The 20,601-nt window shown below is 44.0% G+C and overlaps 1 protein-coding gene across 3 annotated transcripts in view; it reads left to right on the top strand.

The window, feature by feature from the left end:
• The window catches only part of WTIP (WT1 interacting protein), a 118,996-nt gene that overhangs the window by 83,214 nt on the left and 15,181 nt on the right, over positions 1 to 20,601 (top strand). For 2 of the 3 annotated variants that reach the window (XM_026652728.2, XM_026652729.1), the window contains exons 3-4: positions 1,088 to 1,155; positions 18,309 to 18,371. In XM_026652728.2, the coding sequence (XP_026508513.1) occupies positions 1,088 to 1,155; positions 18,309 to 18,371 (131 nt within the window). The remainder of the gene's footprint in view (positions 1 to 1,087; positions 1,156 to 18,308; positions 18,372 to 20,601) is intronic. The other variant, XR_003899836.1, reaches the window with a different exon arrangement.

Genomic DNA, 20,601 nt, shown 5'->3' with positions numbered 1-20,601 from the left:
GAGCGAGGAGACTCAGATCCTTTGTGTCTAAATGACTGGTTGGTTGTGGGGGTTTTGAGTTCCTGTCTATCACGGTGTTTGTTGAGATTAATCTGGAGCCTGTCCTATATTTTTAAACTGTAAAGAGGTCCAGAGTTTATATTGATGAACACACATGTTATAAATACAATTAAACTGCTACTCATAATATAGTAAGCCCTCAAAGGTTGAAACTGAGATCTGTTTTCCCCCCTCTATCACCTGTGCATATTGCCAGTTTCAGGTGCTTGCGGGTGTTAATAAAATGTTCTCAATTTACAAGTTAGAAAAAGTTAAGATGCTTTTGTTTCTAATTTCTTATACTGGGATCTGAAAGTCAAGCTGGGTTCCATGACCAGTAATAAAGATCCTGCAGTTAGAAGTTAGCTGTCAATTTTGTTGATGATGAACAACCCAGACCACTCTGTTAGCTGTATTGGTACTGACATGATAACAGGAGCAAATGCGATGGCCACCGTCTTGGCTGACACACCAAGGATTGAACCCAGAACTTCAAAACTAAAACTAAGAGCTACTACAGCTTGAGCTAAAAAGCCACAAGTCTCTAGTAGGTGTCTGTAGCAACTCATAACCTCTGTGGATTGGCACAGCAAGGGACCCATAACATACACTCACCCATGAGTTTTACACAAGCCGTTTTTGTCAGCAGCATTAGCAGATGCAATTGGGTCTGGAGATGTTATGTAAGAACATGACATTTATTTCATACTTTTTGGACAATAACTGTTCTTTAAGAAAAGGAGCATTCAAGCAGTGTGACCCTTACAGGCAAGGATTATCTCTTTTCTGTGTTTGTAGAGTGCCTAGCACAATGGGACCCCAATCCCCACTGAGTACGGGGCACTATCGTAATATAAATATTAGCTAATAATGCAAATTAGAAAAGCGAAATAATGGGGAGGAAGTGCCCCTGAGGTCAAATGTTGAGCATATCATTCTTGATGGTGTTCAGTGCATCATCTGTTTTAAAAAAAACCACATTCATATTGGAGACTCTTGCTATGGAAATGGAGTACAAGACTCTGACAGTAAAATATTTTACTAACAGGGAGAAGACTGCGAGGAAAAGCCTTCTACAATGTCAATGGTAAAGTGTACTGTGAAGAAGACTTCCTAGTAAGTAAGATTTCAGGCCTTTCTCCTGTTTGCTTGTTTTTAAAGTGAACGTTGTTGTTGTTGTGCAAGTGAACGTTGTTGTTGCTGTTTGTTTTTGTGCTGGCTGATATGTAGTGTGAGACCAGTTAGCCTTTGAGCCTGTCCCTGCACCTACTGAAATCAGCGGGAGTTTTGCCATTGACTTCAGTGGCAGCAGGATCAGACCCTTAGACTGAAATTGTAGCCATGAAACCAAGTGCATAACTGTCTGTAAATCATCTCACAGTATAAATTATAAGAGTAAACACGAGCTGTTCAAGCTTTGGGCTTGAATTGCAGCCACAAAGCTTGCCAAGCCTAAGCTCAAACTCAAACATCTGGGGAATACCAATCATAACAAGAGGGGAGACTTCTTAGACTGCAACGTGTCATCACTGTGTACAGTGTTGCTTTATTAAAGGCATAGTTTTAATCACTATTCTGCTACGAACTGCGTGGAGCTGCAGTGTGATTCGCTGAAAACCACGGAGGAACAACTAATTTTCTCTCAACAGACCCAGTGGCTTTGCAAGTGCTGTATGGTATTAGGGGCTGATTCATGAAAAGAAAAATGGAGGATGCTGCTGAGCTGTGTTCCAAAAATACAATGTTTGTTCAGTTAAGGGGAGGATTCTACAAGTAATTCAACGGACAGAAAATGATTTGATTGAATGACAGTTACTCTACATGTCATCGAGATTAAGATGAGATGATGTTTGGGAACTGAAATCAGAGAGGAGTGTCAAATGTTTGCTTACAAGATGAAAGAATTAATATGTTGAATTTACAGCATCTGGCTCCTTATTTATTGAAACAGCAGCATCCTTTTGGAGGCTGTGTCTGAGGTTACCCCCCATCCATATGTCATGAGGGTATTAATATCTTCACACAACCTCAGACAATGCTTGTCCCACACCAAAAACTTTAACTGGCAGTTCCAGGGCTTCTCAAGTGCATTTCTCATCAATGCAACCCATAAAAATCAAGGAAATCTCTGGTATAGGAATCATATCTACCTTCATACCTACCTGTACACACCCCCAATCCCATCCTACGTGTCACCACAACTAGAACCGGTTGAAAAAAGGTAAAGATATTTTGCAAAAAAATGTTAAAAGAAAAGAACCTTTTTTCATTTCGTTTGAAATTTTGGTGGGGAAAATCCCATGTGCTCTCACTGTTTTTACTCCCTACCCTTTCCATTTTCCAGTGGAAGAAAAGAGAGGAAAGTAAAAAAAGTGAGTGAGTGGGATTTTACCACCAAACAAAACATGTCAATATTTTTCAAAAATATATACAGAATTTCTTTGTTTGATTATTTTTTTTTGTCAAAAACAGGAAATTCTGGAGAAATCAAAATACTTGTAATTACACTGAAAAGTTTTGCAAAACACCATATTTCAAGTAATTTTTGTTTTAGTTGAAAAATGTTATTCCCTTCCAATAAAAACTACTTCTCCTGCAAGCCAAACACCTGCTTATTCAAATGCAAAGACATGCCCTATATTCTGACCTGGTAATTTCTCCTTTAAACAGCCTACAGTTTTTATATTACTCTTTGCAATACCTTCATCTTCCAATCTGCCAACCTTGTTTTTGAAATACAATGAACTGTTTTCTTAGCACCCCTCACCCTACCCCTCCTCACATTATTATATTAATGATATTCTAATGTATATTGTATTAATAATAATAAGCAGTACTCACCTACATTTTCCAGGGGTATTTCTTGCTGCTTATTGCAGCACTCAGCAACTCCTGTTCTTGTTGTACAGCGATGAAAAAATAAGGGACATCCCTTGTAATAAGGGACTGTTGGCAACCCTACCCTACTTTATGCTTAGGACTGATTGAAAATTTTCCTTTGAGACTGTTATTCAATAGAAAATAGGGACTTTGACTAAACAAATTGTGCATGGACGGTGCCTGCTGTCCTCAGAACATTTCAATAATTTGTTGAAAAACTGAGCACCTTTCAGCTAAAATCCCAGAACTGTTGGTCAAAAACCTTTTTGGTCAAAACTTTTCGGTTTTCAGCAGAAAATGTTTTATTTTAACGTTTTAGACAAAAAGTTGAAAATTTCTGCTGAAACCCCTGTCCCCCCATTTTTTGAGTAGCTGCTCTTCCTGCACTCACCCCCACCCTCTGTTCCAGCTTCAGGGGTCCTGGAGCAGGTAGGCTGGCAGTGAACACTCCCTACGAAGCAGAGGTTGTAGGGATCCTAAGGTGAACTCTGGTCCACTCAGAGCATCCCTGGGTACTAGGTTTGTGAAGCTGGAGCGTTTACTGGTGAGCCCTGACAGGTCTTTGGGAGCCTGAGGAGATGTTGGGGAGGGCTTGCTGTGTGCTGCCTCAGGAACAGGCCTTGGGAGGCTGCTGGGGAGCCAGCGGACGCAGTGAAACTCTGAACCTTTCATTGCCTGTGCTGTAAACCGATTGCTTTACAAAGAACACATCCTCCAGCAGCTTCCTGTGGCACAAATCACAACAAGAATGCTGGGAATTGTTTTATTTTATATATATAAAAAAATCTAACCTATTTCTTTAGTCTAGACTTACATAACATGGGGCCTAAAGTTTGAAATGCTACAGCTCAGCCATTAGTTAGCTGGAGGCAACTAAATAAAAGGTGAGGTTGTAAGCCTTTATTTAAAGAAGGAGCCATTTTAACTGCTTCTGACCCCTAAACTATTGAACAGAGTTGCTCCTAGCTGCTTTGAAAAGCCAGTCATTCCCTTAAGAGTAAGTGCTATAAGTCTGTAGCCCATACGCAGCGCTTTTTAGATGCAACAAAGCGATTTGATCTCCACTGTAGGTACGAATCTCCATGCAGCTTCAACTCTGGATTCCCTCCGGATGTCACCGTAACACTGAAGTAGAGATGTTAGAGACAGGGACACTACTGAAGTATGAGATCATCCAATCCACCTCCCTGCCAATGTGGGATTGTTTCCTATGGTCTGTTTTCTAGGGTTTTGTCCAGTCTAGTTTTAACCATGCCAAGGGAGGGAGCTTCTATCACCATGCCAATAGCAGATGTTAGTCTGAAATAATCCTGTGGGGATGCGTTTGGAAAAGTGGTCACATTTAAAGTTTTTAGCTTAAAATGTGTTAGGCTAGCTTCTCTGCTACACCCCTTGCCAGGCACAACACAGATGACCCCCGCTCAGGAAGAGGGTGCTAATCTAACATACAGCAGCCTCCCACAACTGCCTGCAGGCTGCACCCCAGCCCAGAACCTGCACAGCCCTCAGTGCTCTGGCCACTCCTCCTCCCACGACAGCATGCCCCCAACAACCCCCAGGCACGGCCCCTAAGCTGGATGCGGGGACAGCGGCAGGACAACATCTGCCACACTTACGATATTCCTGCACCAGGGAAATTCTCCTTTAGCTCGCTGCAGCCCCTTCATGGTCAGAGCTAGAGCAAAAAAATCCACTGATCTAGGCCAACTTCTGGCCGCACCCCTCTATTACAACCATAAATTTCAAAAGGCGATGACTGAAAAGCTGCTTTCAGGCTGCCTATATTATAATTCTAGCCATGCCAACAAGCAGTTGTCTAACTCAGGCACCCATGTTCTCACGTGGCTTTTGTTTGCAGTGTGAACAGGATAATATGGTTATAAATCATGTTAGGAAATCCTAGGGCAGCTTCATTGAGCTACAGTGCAGCAGTTCTGTAACTGTGTGATCCTGTACATGCGACAAACAAAATGAGCTGTTGAGCACAGACTCTCCTAACTGCATTTGTCAGGGCAGGGACTGTGTCTCCATCTGCGTTTAGAAAGTGCCTGGCACACTGTGGCCATGGGTGGAATCCAGCCAGAAAGCCCTGTTCTGACACAGGCTTGTGGCATAGACAGCAATGTAGCATTTCCATTGATTCCCAGAGGCAGCTGCAGGGTTGTCAATGTTTCATTGCCCACAAACCCTTAGAAATAGCAATTGTCGCTGCCTCTCGTCTCCCTCCCAGCAAGAGACACAATGAGGGTCAGCAGGGCAAAGTGATGTCTCCTTGTCACCTGGCGAAGGACCCTTCGCAGTCCGATCATGAACCAGAGTGGTGCTGTTTTTAACAGAACAGCTTTGAGTTCAGTGCAGCTTTCTGTTTGTGGATCTTAAAGTGAGACCCTAAAAAACTGATATTCTGTCTGATCTGGGAGAACATATGGCACTTCTCATAAGAGTGTAGGTTTCCCCTGGCATCCTTGGCCACCTCATCCCCTCCTGACGCAGTCATGCAGCAGGATGTACGTTGGCTCTCTCTGCTCCAGAGGCATCTGCATTTCAGTGATGATGCAATTCCTGGGCCAGATTTTCAGAAGATTTCTGCTCCCATTTAAGTAACAACGTAGGTGTCCAGATTTTCAAAAGAGCTCAGCATACTGACTGCATATCAGATGCTGAACTCTCTGGAAGTCTGTCCATAAGTGTCACAACGGGAGTTGCTAGGTGCTGAGCATTTTTTGAAAATGTGTCCCATTGTTTGTAAAGCACTTAGAGATCTTTATGGATGAAATGTAGATGTTATCATCATTATTATTCACTCTGAGCGAGTTCCATTGCACCACCAAACCTGAAGGCAGGACATAAGAATGGCCATACTGGGTCAGACCAAAGGTCCATCCATCCAGCCCAGTATCCTGTCTACCGACAGTGGCCAATGCCAGGTGTCCCAGAGGGAGTGAACCTAACAGGTAATGGTCAAGTGATCTCTCTCCTGCCATCCATCTCCACCCTCTGACAAACAGAGGCTAGGGACACCATTCCTTACCCATCCTGGCCAATAGCCATTAATGGACTTAACTAGATAAATGCATGGAGGTTCTCTTTTAAACCCTATTATAGTCCTAGCCTTCACAACCTCCTCAGGCAAGGAGTTCGCTGTGTGAAGAAGAACTTCCTTTTATTTGTTTTAAACCTGTTGCCCATAAATTTCATTTGGTGACCCCTACTTCTTATATTATGGGAACAAGTAAATAACTTTTCCGTATTCACTTTCTCCACACCACTCATGATTTTACATACCTCTATCACATCTTAGTCTCCTCTTTTCCAAGCTGAAAAGTCCTAGCCTCTTTAATCTCTCCTCATATGGGACCCATTCCAAACCCCTAATCATTTTAGTTGCCCTTCTCTGAACCTTTTCTAATGCCAGTATATCTTTTTTGAGATGAGGAGACCACATCTGTACGCAGTATTCAAGATGTGGGCGTACCATGGATTTATATAAGGGCAATAAGATATTCTCCATCCCTTTTGTAATGATTCCTAACATCCTGTTTGCTTTTTTGACTGCCGCTGCACACTGCGTGGATGTCTTCAGAGAACTATCCACAATAACTCCAAGATCTCTTTCCTGATTAGTTGTAGCTAAATTAGCCCCCATCATATTGTATGTGTAGTTGGGGTTATTTTTTCCAATGGGCATTACTTTACATTTATCCACCTTACATTTCTTTTGCCATTTTGTTGCCCAATCACTTAGTTTTGTGAGATCTTTTTGAAGTTCTTCACAGTCTGCTTTGGTTTTAACTATTTTGAGCAGTTTAGTATCATCTGCAAACTTTGCCACCTCACTGGACATAGATACACCCAGCAAAACTATGGGCAGGTACATTCTTCTCAGTTCTCCACCTGTTTTCTCTTATTGAGGGCATAGATTCTCTCTGTCTTCACCTGTGGGGAGGGAGTACTGCAAGTCTTTAGTGCTATTGGTGGAGTTGCAGATAAGGCAGAGAGGGTGGAGTGGGACAAAGGGGTACTAGAGCAGCGGCTCTCAACCTTTTTGGGCTCAGGACCCATTTGGGAACGATGAGCGCCTTTCACAACCGAGTACATAAGAAGGTGCTGCCCCAGAGTAGGAGGTCCTGGGGGAGATCAGGTCCTGCCTCCAGTGAGTAGATGGGAGACCTAGAGGGGGTTTCAGAGTCCACCCTGCTCTCACCCCACAGCAGCGGCTCCTGCAGTTCCAGTCCTGTGGGACTATCAGGGCAATCTCCAAAGTTGCAGCACTGCTCAGGTTTGGCCCTGCTCTCCTGACAGGGGACCCCTTGTGCCGAATTTGTGTGAGCGGCACTGGGGGTGGGAGCAGCGCTACTCACTCAAATTTGGCCTGGTCAGCCCGTCATCAGCATGAAATATTCTGGTGACCCAATTTTGGTTTGCGCCCCACAAGCGAAGAAGCCCTGCACTAGAATGACTGATGCTGTGGCAGTAGTGATGCTGTAGCAAGTAAAGGCCCTGCTTGTACCCAGTGTTATGGATGAATATGTTAAAGACTAGGGCTGGCAAGCCAAGGCCTCACAATAGATGCATGGCTCGCTCTGTTTTTGAATTTGACATCCCGGTTCCAGCTCTCCGCTGCAGACGCTGAACTATGCCATCGCTATAAAAGTTTAAACCTGGATTCTACTTCTGTATAAGTATATTCTTGAGATAACTAATTTCCAGTGGGAGCACTTAATGCAGGGCACTATTGAACATAAACATAAAAAAAAATTATATAGATTTCCTTTGGTTTCAGGGGAGATGCCAGTGCCCCCTACCCTCTCTTTAAGGTAGCAAATCTAGCAGCATGTAGCTCTTGCCTCACTCCTGTTATGATAGTTACTTCGTGAAAGGAGATAAAACAAATGACAGTTTAATCCTCCCCTGAAAGCTCGTAGAACACACATGGCTAACTAGCCATAACAGGGACACTGTTCTTGGTGGAGTGAGTAAAAATAAATGCCTTCCACTATAATAAATAATCCCAGTCAGGCATTACTTGTTCCATTTTATTGATAAATTGCTGTATAATCAGGGGGGAAAGGAAAAATAGTTCAGTAATTTTTAATCGTGGCCAATTTGTCTTTCCCCTTCAATGTTTAAATATCCCATAAAGTAATTTTAAATAAATTGTTGTTGTTCTTGGCAAAAAGATTTAGAAAATGTCACCAAAGTCTGCGATCTATTATCTTCTTTGTCATTCTTTTAGATAGGGTTTTTTCCCTTCTCTCTACTGAGGTAGTAGTATTGAGAGGGGCGGGGGATCTTGTGGAGGCTGAGACAAGAGAATTTCCCCCTAGAGAGGGAATGCGAGAGAAAATGAGCCACACATGACAGATGTTAGTCACGTCGCTTAGTACACTAGTAGAAAGTGCTCAATACTATGGCATTGAGGGCTGTACAAGAACTTGTGTAGGCAGCACAAGTAGTACTGCCGATAGTTAAGGTTACCTGACACTTTCCATTATAAGGGTCTTTTTTTCTGTTACTTGTAACTTTGCCAAACTTTAGCCATTTATACTGAAAATTTCCATACCAGGTGTCTGCCTCAGGCTAATAATAAAAAAATAAGTTGCAACTCACACAGTTCAGCCATTTCTGTGAAAAATATTAGGGAAAATGCAGTGTCTTTTGCCATCCTCGTTTAAAAAATAAAATCACCAGATTTGACCAACCCCGTCAGTTTGCAGATGCTCAGTAGAGTTTGGCAGCTAAATGTTCCAAAGATTCCATCTGCATGGAGCATGCTCCAGGCCCTCCCAGCCCATGTCCAGATTGCAATGCGCCATCCCCATAAAATTACTGAGAATGCACCAGCCCACGGTGCAGGGGCTAAGCGGAGATGTCCCTCCATGTGCGCCTCCCGTCTGCCAGGGTCCCACTGTGCACCAGGCACAGGAACTGAACGCTTTCTCCTCTGCTCTCAGTGCACCCCCTACTGGTACTGAGGCAGCATGGAAGAGGAGAAGGCAGTAGCCTGACTTCAGTGAAGGGTGGGGGAGGAAGGGACAGGGGCAGGAGCCTGTGGGGATGGAGGGATTAGAGCAGGACCTGAGAAGGTAGGAATAGGGGTAGGCATAGAGTGTTGGGGAGGCAGGAACTGGGTCATAGGAAGAATAGGGGCAGGAGACCAGGGGAAGGATTAGAGCAGGGGAAACAGGTAGGAGCCAGGGGGACTGGAGCAGGAGCTGGGGGAGGGGAGGGAAAGGGGGGTAAGAAGCAGGAGATGAGGAGGGGCAGAAGGGTCTATAATTAAAGAGTATATCATACTGCTTATGCACAGGGAGGCCAAATTAAAGTTGTGCAGGGAACCTCTGGCACTTCCTAACCTTTGAGTGCATGACTTAGCAACATTAGCATTGTTTTACCATAGGGTTTTTTGTTTTTAATGTAATATGGAATAGAATAGAATAGAATTCTCATTTGTAGGATTGGTTAACAAGAGTCTTATACTTATAAACAGAGATATGTGAAACTGTTCAATAACTCCCTCCTACCAAACGAAGCCTGGGCAGGGAGTATGTTATCATACGTTTCTAAAGCACCTAGTATAATGGGGCTCGGACACTAATTTGGGTCTCTAAGCACTATTGCAATAGTAATGATCTAATAAGAAGATAGTTCTTTGTAGTTTTTGCATATGCTATTGCTAAGCCTGGCAGTGTGGAAGATAGAGAAGCCCCATCCTGGTAGCTGGGGCCCTTAGTGTAATGGAGGCTGGTGTCAGCTGGAGTCAGAGGTTTGATTTTCCATCTCAGTGAGTATAAATAGTTGTAGGTCTCCCTTGAGATGTGAGCTTTGGAAGCAGTGCATTAGTCAAAGAGCATCATCCCTGTTAACTGAGATTCTCAATCAGAAAATAGACTCGTGTTGAAAAGGTAAATGGTGAAAGCTGTAGCTTGTTAGTTAATGGGAATAGTGTACTAAATGAAGGTTGAGATAAGTATGTGAACGTAATATTTATTTTTAAATGCAGTCTACCTAAAAATTTTTTATTAAAATATACCTTCCAATCATAAGGCAGATAAGGGTGTTTATTAGCATCTTTAAGAAAACATGGGAATAAAGCTTGGAAGGGGATCGGCTAATCTCTTAACGTTCTATAACAGGGGACTCAATTCTTCACGTGCTCTCAAGTCCTGTGGTCATCCTATAGCGAGAATGCTTATAGGATCTGGTCTATTAGTTGTATTCTACACAAACAATTATATATTAGAAACAAAAAGAAAAGAAACCACTTGTGTTAAAGTATCATTAGGACCCCTGATGTTACCACTGAAAACAAAGACAACTGATATATTATACATTAGCATAATCAATTTGGGAGGAAACAAGATAAAATAGTTACTTATCAAAAAAAAATCTGATTGTCCCAGTTTTCTTTAGTTTTTCTCAACAGCTTGCAAGATGCTAGTGGGATCCCAGTTTTATATTGTAAGTAGATTTGACAGTGGTGAAATTAATCATCAGGATATCTTGCATTAGAGTGTTTCATCAGAACTAGAGATGGCCCAAACTGCACAATTCCTTAGTGTTCTGAGGTGTTTGGATCTGGAAGTTTGATTTGCGCTGTGAATTTTGGATTTGGATCTTAATGCAAAATTCTGGACATTGTGGAGCTGGCTGTTGTTTGGGTTCATCTCAATGCGAGACGTTTACATATATGACAAAAGGGGTGAATTCTTGGCTCAGTGGAAGTCAGCGGCAAACCTCCCACTGACTTCTGTGGGGCCAGGATTTTACCCAAGGAGTTAATCCTGGAGGACAAATTTTTGAAGATGAAAACCCCTAAACAAGAGTTCATACAAAAACATAGGCATGTAGACTGGGAAAGGTCATGATGAATGCTGCCATTGGTGAAATATTGCCAAGCTGCAGGCCTGAAGAAATCTGAGTCTTGAAATTTGAGAACAGCTAGAGTCCAACAAAATCTCCAAAGTCCAGAAAAGAATGGTAAATGCACATATTGACCCCGGTACTGTAAATAAGCTAGGGAAATGTGTGGATGAAGGAAAAAAGGAACTCCCCATTTTCTGAGTAACTCAGCATTAGACTTTTTTTTTTGTTTTTTTTTTTAAAGTATGTCATCCAGTTAGGAATGAAATTTCAGACCAGGCTGATGGCTTGCCTCATAAGGTAGAAAAAGTTGTAAACATTTAAAGATGGATCCCAAGAATCAAACTCCAGGAATCTGCAGAAGAGACAGGAAAGAGGACAGATGAAATTCTGTTTTTGTGCCATCATTATGGAAAGGTTCTTGTAACCGTACTGTGCTCTTCCTTGGCTAGCACTGTGTCCCAAAGAATGTATTGCAAAATCAAGTTGATCGCATGCCAGTCATCATTTCACTACCCTTTTCCTTGATAAGATGCTGATAAAAAGGCCAGGTTATCTTTTCCTGTTCTTAATACGACACTCAAAAGTACATTTGTGTAACTGAAGTGCACTTAAAAGGGAAATAAAGCTCTCGTAGTTGTGTATAACTCATGCCAAACACTGGTCAGTAGAGCACCGCTAATTTTTTCTGTTTGAGAGTCAGGAAAAAATGCTAGTGAGAAAGTGGTGCTTGCCCACTTCTGAAATAATTGTTTGTATTAGCTGGTGCGTGTTTTGAATTGAATTCTTTCTTGACACCTGTTTTGAATGAAATTGCATTAATGTTTTAGGACAGGGATGGGCAAACTTTTTGGGCCGAGGGCCACATCTGGGTGGGGAAATTGTATGCAGGGCCGGGGCAAGGGCTTGGGGTGCGGGAGGGGGTGCGGTGTGCAAGAAGGGGCTCAGGGCAAGGGATTGGGGCAAAGGAGGGGTGCGGATTGCGGGAGGGGGCTCAGGGCAGGGAGTTGGGGTGCAGGAGGGGTGCAGGGTGTATGAGGGGGCTCGGTGCAGGAGGGGTTCGGGCTCCGGCCCGGCACCGCTTACCTAAAGTGGCTCTGGGGTGGCAGCGGCGCACACCGGGGCAGGGGAGGCTCCCTGCATGCCTGCCCTGTTCCCAGCCCCGCGCCACTCCAGGAAGCGCTGCGGCCCCTGGGGGATAGGGGGCGGAGGGCTACGCGAGCGCTGCCCGCTACGCATGCGCTGCCCTTGCCGCGCCTCCAGGTACCTCCCTTGAAGCTCCCATTGGCCGCGGTTCCCCATTCCCTGCCAATGGGAGCTGCGGGGGGCGGTGCCTGGAGGCAAGGGCAACGCACGGAGCCCTCTGCCCCCCACCCAGGGGCCGCAGGGACGTTGTGCTGGCCACTTCTCAGAGTGGCGCGGGGCCCACGGCGCCACGGGGGGCAATCCCGCAGGCCGGATCCAAAGCCCTGAGGGGCCGGATCCGGCCCGCGGGCCCTAGTTTGCCCACCCCTGTTTTAGGAAGATGAGTTCTGACATACACAACTTCTTACACAAATTACATATCATGAGATGATGGGTAGCTGAAGTAAATGGTACTACATCTGGAGTGAGGTGCTACCTAGCATGAGTAAGAACTTCACAATCTGTCCCTTAGTGAGTACTGAAGCATCAAATTCTTAGGCCTTCATTGAATTTTTCTCATTCCTTATTCAGGCAAACTCCCACTGACACCAATGGAATGTTCTTCACATAGAACTAAGAAAGAAGTCATAATTTGGCCTCCACCGTATAAGACAAAAAACAGCCTCAGTGGGTGTTGGGACATGGAGGTCCTCAAGCCTCCAATGTAGCACAGGTTATGCCGTCTTCAGAGGTCACCAGATGCCTAACCACTAAGGCAAAATTCTGCTCCCACGGAGAGTCCTGCTTTCCAGCAGAGGTCTATGCACAGTTTGAACCAGTATTCCTCTGATTAGTGCTCAGCTCCCTTCCTTCCCCTGCCCATGCACTTTGGGTAGAGCAAGGAGTAAAGCAGAAGCCAAAAAGCAGGAAGAGGGACTGGTGCCGTAGTGTGGGAGCAACATGAGCCAAACTGTCAGCAAGACAGGGCAAGGCAGCAGGACATAAAGTATGTCAGGGAAAATGCAGAACACGGTTCCAGACCATTCTGCCTCAGTTTAACCCCTGCCACCTGCCATGAGACTCCAAAAATCTTAAAGCCTGAGAAGTTCCCATTTTGTTCAGTGCAGTTTAACAACCTCATTTAATTGTGTGTAAAATAAATAAAAAAGACCATTTGCATAAAGCAAAATTTTATATTCTTTCCCTCTCCGAACGTGATCCCATGAATTTCTTGCATTGTTGTATTCCATGTACTAAGGGTCCCACGCAGAGAGCAAACAATAAAGGAGAGAGAAGACAGATGCTCTGCTAATGGGAAACCAAGGAGCAGAGAGTCTGTGAGGGATTACAGACGGCCTGGGGTTGGAATACATCATTAGCATAGCACCCAATTCAGAAATGAGTTTTCAGAATTAAATGCCTGAAGCATCTTGGCAAAAACTCCTGGTCTACCCTCTCAAAGGCCTTGTAAGCGTAAAAGAGAGGGAATCTCAAATCTAGGCTGAGTGGATCAAATTCAGCAACTTTTGCAGTGCCGTATCAGTGATTTTTAATAATTTCCTAATATTACTACAGCCAGGTCACCCACAGTATCTGCCAAAATCTAAGCTATTTGATCTTTTCCCACTAACCTTTACTAGTTTTTTAAAATCTCCATTGAGAAAGCAAAGGGGTCTGCAAGCATCTGTCCGAGGGAAAGCAATTTTTGTCGCAAGCACACGACGGGGGGAAGAAGCAGCAGCATCCACTTCCTGGGCATGGTTAGGCATGCTAAGGCAACATAATGACATGTCTCTAATTTAAGGTACATCTGGAAAAGGCTTCAGGACCTTCTTTCTATTATTTCTCAATGTGTTCTCTCTTGAAACTCCTGATGCAAGCATCAGGATTTAAAAGATCCGATAGCTGAGGCTGGTTCAAGACCTGATTGCAGAAAGAAGAAATTTCTCTCAGTACTCGGTGGGATTACCCTCCATGCATAATTATTCATTAAATGCTCCAAAAGCATTGTTAATTTCTTTAGAATATGTTGCACATTGGACAGAGGAGTCCTTAAAATTTGAGATTATCATGTGGGGGGGGGGGGGAGAAGAGGGGCACAAAACAGACCTAAGTAATCTGGGCAGAAGGTGACCTCTTTTTCCTCTCCCATTGAAACAAAGGCTTTTGGGCAAAATCATTAGTGATTTCTGCCTGTTTGGTAATCAAAGGCTGGGAGACAGCAAACAAAAGAAAGTTCATCTAGCCAAGGCTTTTCCTTTTACTCTTGAACTCCAATATAATTCTCAACGTCTATATATTAAAAAAAACAACAACAACAACAACAAAAAACCCTACCTGAGAAGCTAGAGATAAATAATGCGTAGATTATCAAGATCCTGAAACAAGGTATTGACTCTTGCACAGAAAATCAGAGATTATAACAACATCCGGAGAGATGGGTGTGAATAAAGAGTTAAATGTGGGAGGAAAGTTAGGACAAAATTGAGATCCCAGAACAGTAAATTGTTAGATCTCCAGGATCCATTTGTTTTCTTTGTATTTTGGTAAGGAGTATTGTACTTTAAAGTCACAAGAGTGGGGGTGAAGGAGGATGCCTTAGGCTGACCATTGAATTTCAGAGCTTTCCTCTGCTTGTGTAACAACTTTAACATTATTCAGTGTTATTCATGGTATTAGTAAAAAAAAAACAAAAAACCACCTCAATGTTTGTGAATGTGTCTCATTTATCTTGGGTACATACTGTACATGGGCCCATGCAAGTACATTTCTAGTTCTAGATGAGTATGTAATTATATTTATCTGCTTAAGAAACAGTAACAGAAAAAGTTACTGGCATGTTTAGAAAAGCTAAACAAAATCGGCTCGGTGATTTTTAAAAGATGGCCAAATATGTGCAGTGTCAGAATTATAAACTCTTGGTACATAAAATGTAAAATAAAACAGGGCTGCATGTTAATGAAAGCATTGAAACCAGTGGTGTCTGTAACAAAGGCACAGGGGAGTAGCCCGAGCCCAGGAATAGGAGCCAGGAACTCTTGAGTTCTAATCCCACCTGTGACTCTCTTGTAGATCCACCATCACTACAGTCTGAGTGATTTACAGACATTTATCCACCCAACACTCACATGAGGAAAGGAAATGTTATCTCCATTTTGCAGATGGGGGAACTAAAATATAGGATGAGATTTTCAAAAGCACTTGAGGTTACCTAATGGTTCCTATGGAAGTTATTGACTTCCTTAGGAGCCAAGTTAGACCAACCAAGAGCTCTTTTGAAAATCCCACCCAGTGGGAATGAGAGACTTATCAAAAAGCATGCTGGGCTTTGTTGCAGGAACTGAACCTAGTTCTTTTGAGCCCTAGAATTATGCCTTAAGTGCAAGGCCATTTTTGCCCTTCTTCAGTCTTGAGCGAGTCACAACTTTTCTGCCTCAGTTTCCCCACCTGCACTATGAGGATAAATATTACTTGACAGGAAGGTTGTGCAGTTTCGTATTAGTAAATCACTTTAAAGAGGAAAGGTGCAAAGCACCAAGTATTTTACTGTTTCAGAGTATTGTCTATTTTGTGCTCTGTGTTCCTAGAATTTAAAACCTAGAACTGATGTTTGAGCCCTCCATGTTTATAATAAAAATATGTACTGCAGGGTTGAGTTATGAATACCTGGCAAAAGCCATTTATTGTCAAAGGATAATACAGATTTAATGATAGCAGTATACACCATACTGTAGAAAAAAATGCTGCTGAGATGAGAGGCTATCATTCTACTCCATCCTATATAGATTTAACCCACCAGGAGAGACTAATCCAGATCCTAACTCTCATTGAACCAAAAGGTTTCAGGCTTTTCCAGATCAATACTATGATCAGAAAAGAGCACAATATAGTAGTAAAGAGGGTCATTTCACTGAGCTCATAAGATAGTTTGTCAATATGATTGGACTTTGTGCCATTTTGTAGCATTTTCTTAAATTGAGTAATCATTCTCTTGTTGCGTTTTTACAAATACAATTCCCCCATTAGAAACGAATTATGGTTTTAATTTAATAGGTTTAGTGATATAAAGAGAGATTGTGTGTCAACAAAACCCTGCCTTCTGACAAATAATGTAATTTATAGCAATCCAGACAGCAATAAATGACATTAGCCTGACCACAAGCCATTCAGTTCTTTGGGAATATGGTCCCTGTTAATCAATAACTGGGTAAATGCTCCTTTGCATTCCTTATCAAATGACAGCCAGATGGTACTGTTAAATTCATTCTGACAGGATTTTGGAATTAGCTGGGTTTATACTATTGTTAATCTTCTGCTGTCTGCTCTGCTAGGACCTCCCCACCTGTTTCCAGCAACCCCTGAGGTCGCAACCTTAGGAAACAGTCTAGCCAGATGGTCATTCAGATACAGTGAAACCAGAGAGATTCCCGGGTAGTAGCAGTGTCTTTGTCTGCTGGAAGAAGAATAAGAAAGCAAATATTTTGGTCTTAAAGCTGCTGACACTAGGGTGGGGAGCGGATCCCAACCATTTCTCTAGGTCTAGATCAGGGGTCGGCAACGTTCGGCACGCAGCTCGCCAGGGTAAGCACCCTAGCGGGCCGGGCCAGTTTATTTACCTGCTGACGCGGCAGGTTCGGCCGATCGCGGCCCCCACTCGCCAGGGTTCGCTGTCCCGGGCCAATGGGGGCAGCGGGAAGCGGCGCGGGCCGAGGGATGTGCTGTCGTGGCTTCCTGCCGCCCCCATTGGCCCGGGACGGCGAACAAATGGTCTAGACAATTTCACTCTAATTCCATTACACAATGCAGCAAAATGACATTCAGAAATATGTGAGTAACAATCTATGGACACTGGTGTATACTAAACAATCTGAGATGGTCATTTGTTATAATTTAAAAGCTTTACTTAATCTAAGGGGGTTTTTTGTTTTTGTTTTTTATCATTATATGTGCTGTATTGTCCAATACATAGGAAATATTGAAGCAGACAAAGAGGAAGGCTGTGAGAATTGAAATAGCATATTATTTAATAAATAACTTATTTGTCCATTGTGGCATCTGAAAGTGACTTCAGTTTATAATTGTTTATAACCGTGGCCCCAATTTGCCACTTATCTGGAAAAATAAAACAAAGAGGACATCTTGCTAATTTAGGGTCTAATCCAGTGACCACTGAAATCAAAGAAACAGTTCCCATTAACTTCACTGGCGGTTGGATCAGGCTCTTAGGCCTTGTCCACACTACCGCAGTAAGTCGACCTAAGTTACGCTACTCCAGCTACTTGAATAACGTAGCTTAGATCAACTTACTGCGGTGTCTACACCATCCTTAATCGTCTTGTTCCGGAGAGTGCTCTGCGGTTGATTTAGCAGGTCTTCACTAGACCTGCTAAATCGACCCTTGCTGCATCGATCGCAGCAACCTTAATCCCCGGTAAGCGTAGACATGGCCTTAGCCTCTTTTAGATCCATGGCCGTAAGGACACACTATGCTCTCCAGGCCAACAGAGCTGGGCTGTGGCACATGATCTACGTTTTGACATCCTACCCTTGGCCTCATGTTCCAAGTCTAGCTCCAAGACCACAGCATGTTTTAGATGAACTTTGCTATAACCCAAAAATGTTCAAATAATCAAATGTCCAACTTACTGTGCAACCAAATGTAAACAACTGGGCAACCATTCCCCGTGATAGGAAAGAGTGCACATGGAGCTGTTTGTTTATATTGGGCGGAGGAGGGTGAGGATAAAGTTCAGCTACTGCAAATATCAGTTTAAAAATTACATGTCTGGAGTCCTTCAGGCAAACTCTATTCTATAGGGTGTCAGTCAGGTAGGTCAGTTGTCAGGCTCAATAGCCTTGATAAGTTGGTTTACAAATATGCATCTTAGTTCCCCCTTCACTCAGTCTCTAAACAAGACCAGATGAAATCCTGGCCCTATGGGACTTAATGGGAGTTTTGCCATTGAGTTGAATGAAGTCAGGATTTCACTCATACATCCTTACCCAATTTTTATCTTTTTTTAAATAAATTTTCATCTTTCCAAAACCAGAATGGAGTTATAATCACGATTTAAAGCATGTAACTGTGCTCACAATCCCCATTATCCTCAATGGGAACTACATGCCTGGATCAGAGGGAAAAACTAACTCAAGCTATTTAAGACGAGTACCTGAAAATGTTCAAAGTACAGTGTGAAAGCCTTTGAATCAGTGTCTTCTAAGAGCAGTTCAAAGTAGGCCATGAAAAAAGTATTCGAGCTGACGCACCGCAGCGTGGTTTGTTTCATCCCAGGTCAGATGGAAAAAACAACACAGCATTCGTGGGACAGGTATAGTTTCAGAAAGAAAGGAAGAGAGATTAGCAATTACTAACAATCCTTTCTCTTCTGTCATTTGAACAGTATTCGGGCTTTCAACAAACAGCAGACAAGTGCTTTGTTTGTGGACACCTCATAATGGAAATGGTAAGAAAGTTAATTGTGGAATACATTTCTGTTGATGCATTTCAGGGAGTATATGGGAATGTGCTGTTTGCTTTTGACCTTGTCAGACCACTACTGCCAAGGACATTTTAATCAAGGACGTATCACTATTAAAATGAAAATAAATTCACACGGTGTTGCCATTAACACTTAATGCATAGAGGGGCCCTTCTCCTCTATCTGAACTTGTGGGACTCTGATTGACGTTGGTGAGAGTTCCACCAAGCAGGGAGGAGGGGATATAGTCAGCTAGCAGTGAAAAATCTTTGGTACATTTTAATATCACGCCATAAAATATAGATTCTTTTCTGGGGGAAAGTGATAAAACAAAGGAATGCTGTTTCTTGTATAGCCAGGTGAAACAGCAGGAACCCTATCGTATGAGAGGGAGCATGGTCCATTGGTGGGGGAGCTAGTAATCAAAAGTTCTGTGCTCTTTTCCCTTCTCTTGCATTGTGATCTTGTGCACCTCACTTAACCTTTCTGTGCCTCAGTATCCCCTTCTGTAAAATGGGAATAAGAGGAGGTTACTTACCTGTATCTGGAGGTTCTTCGAGATGTGTAGTCCCTATTTGGATTCCAAACGTGAGTGCGCATGTGCACCATGTGATGGAGCTGGAACTCTGTAGCAGTGTCCGTTGACCCTCACGTCCCTCGTCCTCGTGTGCCCAGCCGAGGGTATAAGAGGCTGTGCGGGTTGACACCGCTCTCGAGCCCTCTTACCGCTAAGCATGTAGTCTGCAGCAGAGGGGATGGAGGGCAGGGACTGGAATCCAAATAGGGGCCACACATCTCAAAAGACCCTCCAGTTACAGGTAAGTAACCTCCTCCTCTTCTTGGCGTGATGGTCCCTATATGGATTCCAAACGTGGTTGAGTAGCAAGCAGTGATCAGCGTGGAGGTGGGCACAAGGACTCGCGAGAAGTCACAGACCGCAAAACAGCACGACAAATGGCCGCATCAGCCCCCGATGCCAGAGCAATGGTGTAGTGAGAGGGGAAGGCGTGGATGGAGTTCCACATGGCTGCTTGGCAAGTGTCCTGCCATGGCACATCCGCGAGGCAGGCCAACATTGCGGCTTGGGCTCATGTGGCGTGAGCCGTGACTCCGGGAGGTGGAGTTATGTTGGAAAGAGTGTAGCATTCGTAAATGCAACAGGAGAGCCATTTGGAGATGCGCTGCGAGGAGAGGGCTTGGCCCTTGCAGCGTTCAGCAACAAAGAGTCTGGGTGAGGCATGCCCGCATGCCTTGGAGGTTGAAGGCCAGTGCGTGGCGGACGTCGAGAGAGTGCAGTGTCCTGGCTCTGTTGGGAGTTGTGGGGTTTGGGATAGAAGACTGGCAGGTGGTTGAGGTATAACGTGGGCACCACCTTAGCGATGAATTTGGGGTGTAGGCATAAGGGGACCTTGCCTTATGGAAGACGGTGTGGGGGGGTCAGCTATCATGGCTCCGTCCGGGGCTTCTTGGGAGATGGAGCAGCCAAGTCGGCATGCAACTCGCCTGACCTGGCCCGGCTTGGGGAGTCAACGCTGCATTTAGAGGCTGTCCCAGACTAGGATCCAGCCTTAGGCCCATGTCTGTGCTTATGCTCACGGCGGGGCTTGTCAGATTGCAGCAGTACCAGCCGATCCAGCACCCGAGAAGAAGTCAGAGGGGGGCTCATAGACTGTGCCGGGCACTGCTCTGGTGGTTCCGGATCTGATTGTGCACGTGGGCACATAGCCTCTTCCATCAGGAACTTACAGAGACAAAGTTCCCTGGCTTCTTGCATTCGGGACAGGAAAGAAAAGCAAATCATGCAACGGATGACAACGTGGCCTTTGCCAAGGCAGTAAAGACACCGCTGGTGCTCGTCGCTTGCAGAGAAGAAGCATGACACGAAGCAGTTTTTGAAGTTGACTTGTCAGGACATAATCCCCAGGCGGGGAGATCTTCCCATTGGGGGAAGAAGTCCAAAAGTAAACCTATCTATGTAGAACACTAGCACACTACAAAAACAAGAAAAAATTAGTATCCACCGCTATATACACAAGAAAGAATGGATAGCCAACTCTCTTAGCAAGGCTAAGAACCAGGAGCAATGGGGGTTCCAACTCTGGTCATGTAAGAGGGAACTGGAGTGGCTCCATTCCACATGGCCTCAGCTGCACAAGGTTGACGCATATAAGGGTCAGCAGACACTGCTACAGAACTGTTCCAGCTCTGGCACATG

Source organism: Terrapene carolina, unplaced genomic scaffold, assembly GCF_002925995.2.
Source record: "Terrapene carolina triunguis isolate 2854851 unplaced genomic scaffold, T_m_triunguis-2.0 Scaffold130, whole genome shotgun sequence".
Classification (NCBI taxonomy): domain Eukaryota; kingdom Metazoa; phylum Chordata; order Testudines; family Emydidae; genus Terrapene; species Terrapene triunguis.
The sequence above is the reverse complement of the archived record's forward strand: the minus strand, read 5'-3'. Positions and strand labels throughout refer to the sequence as shown.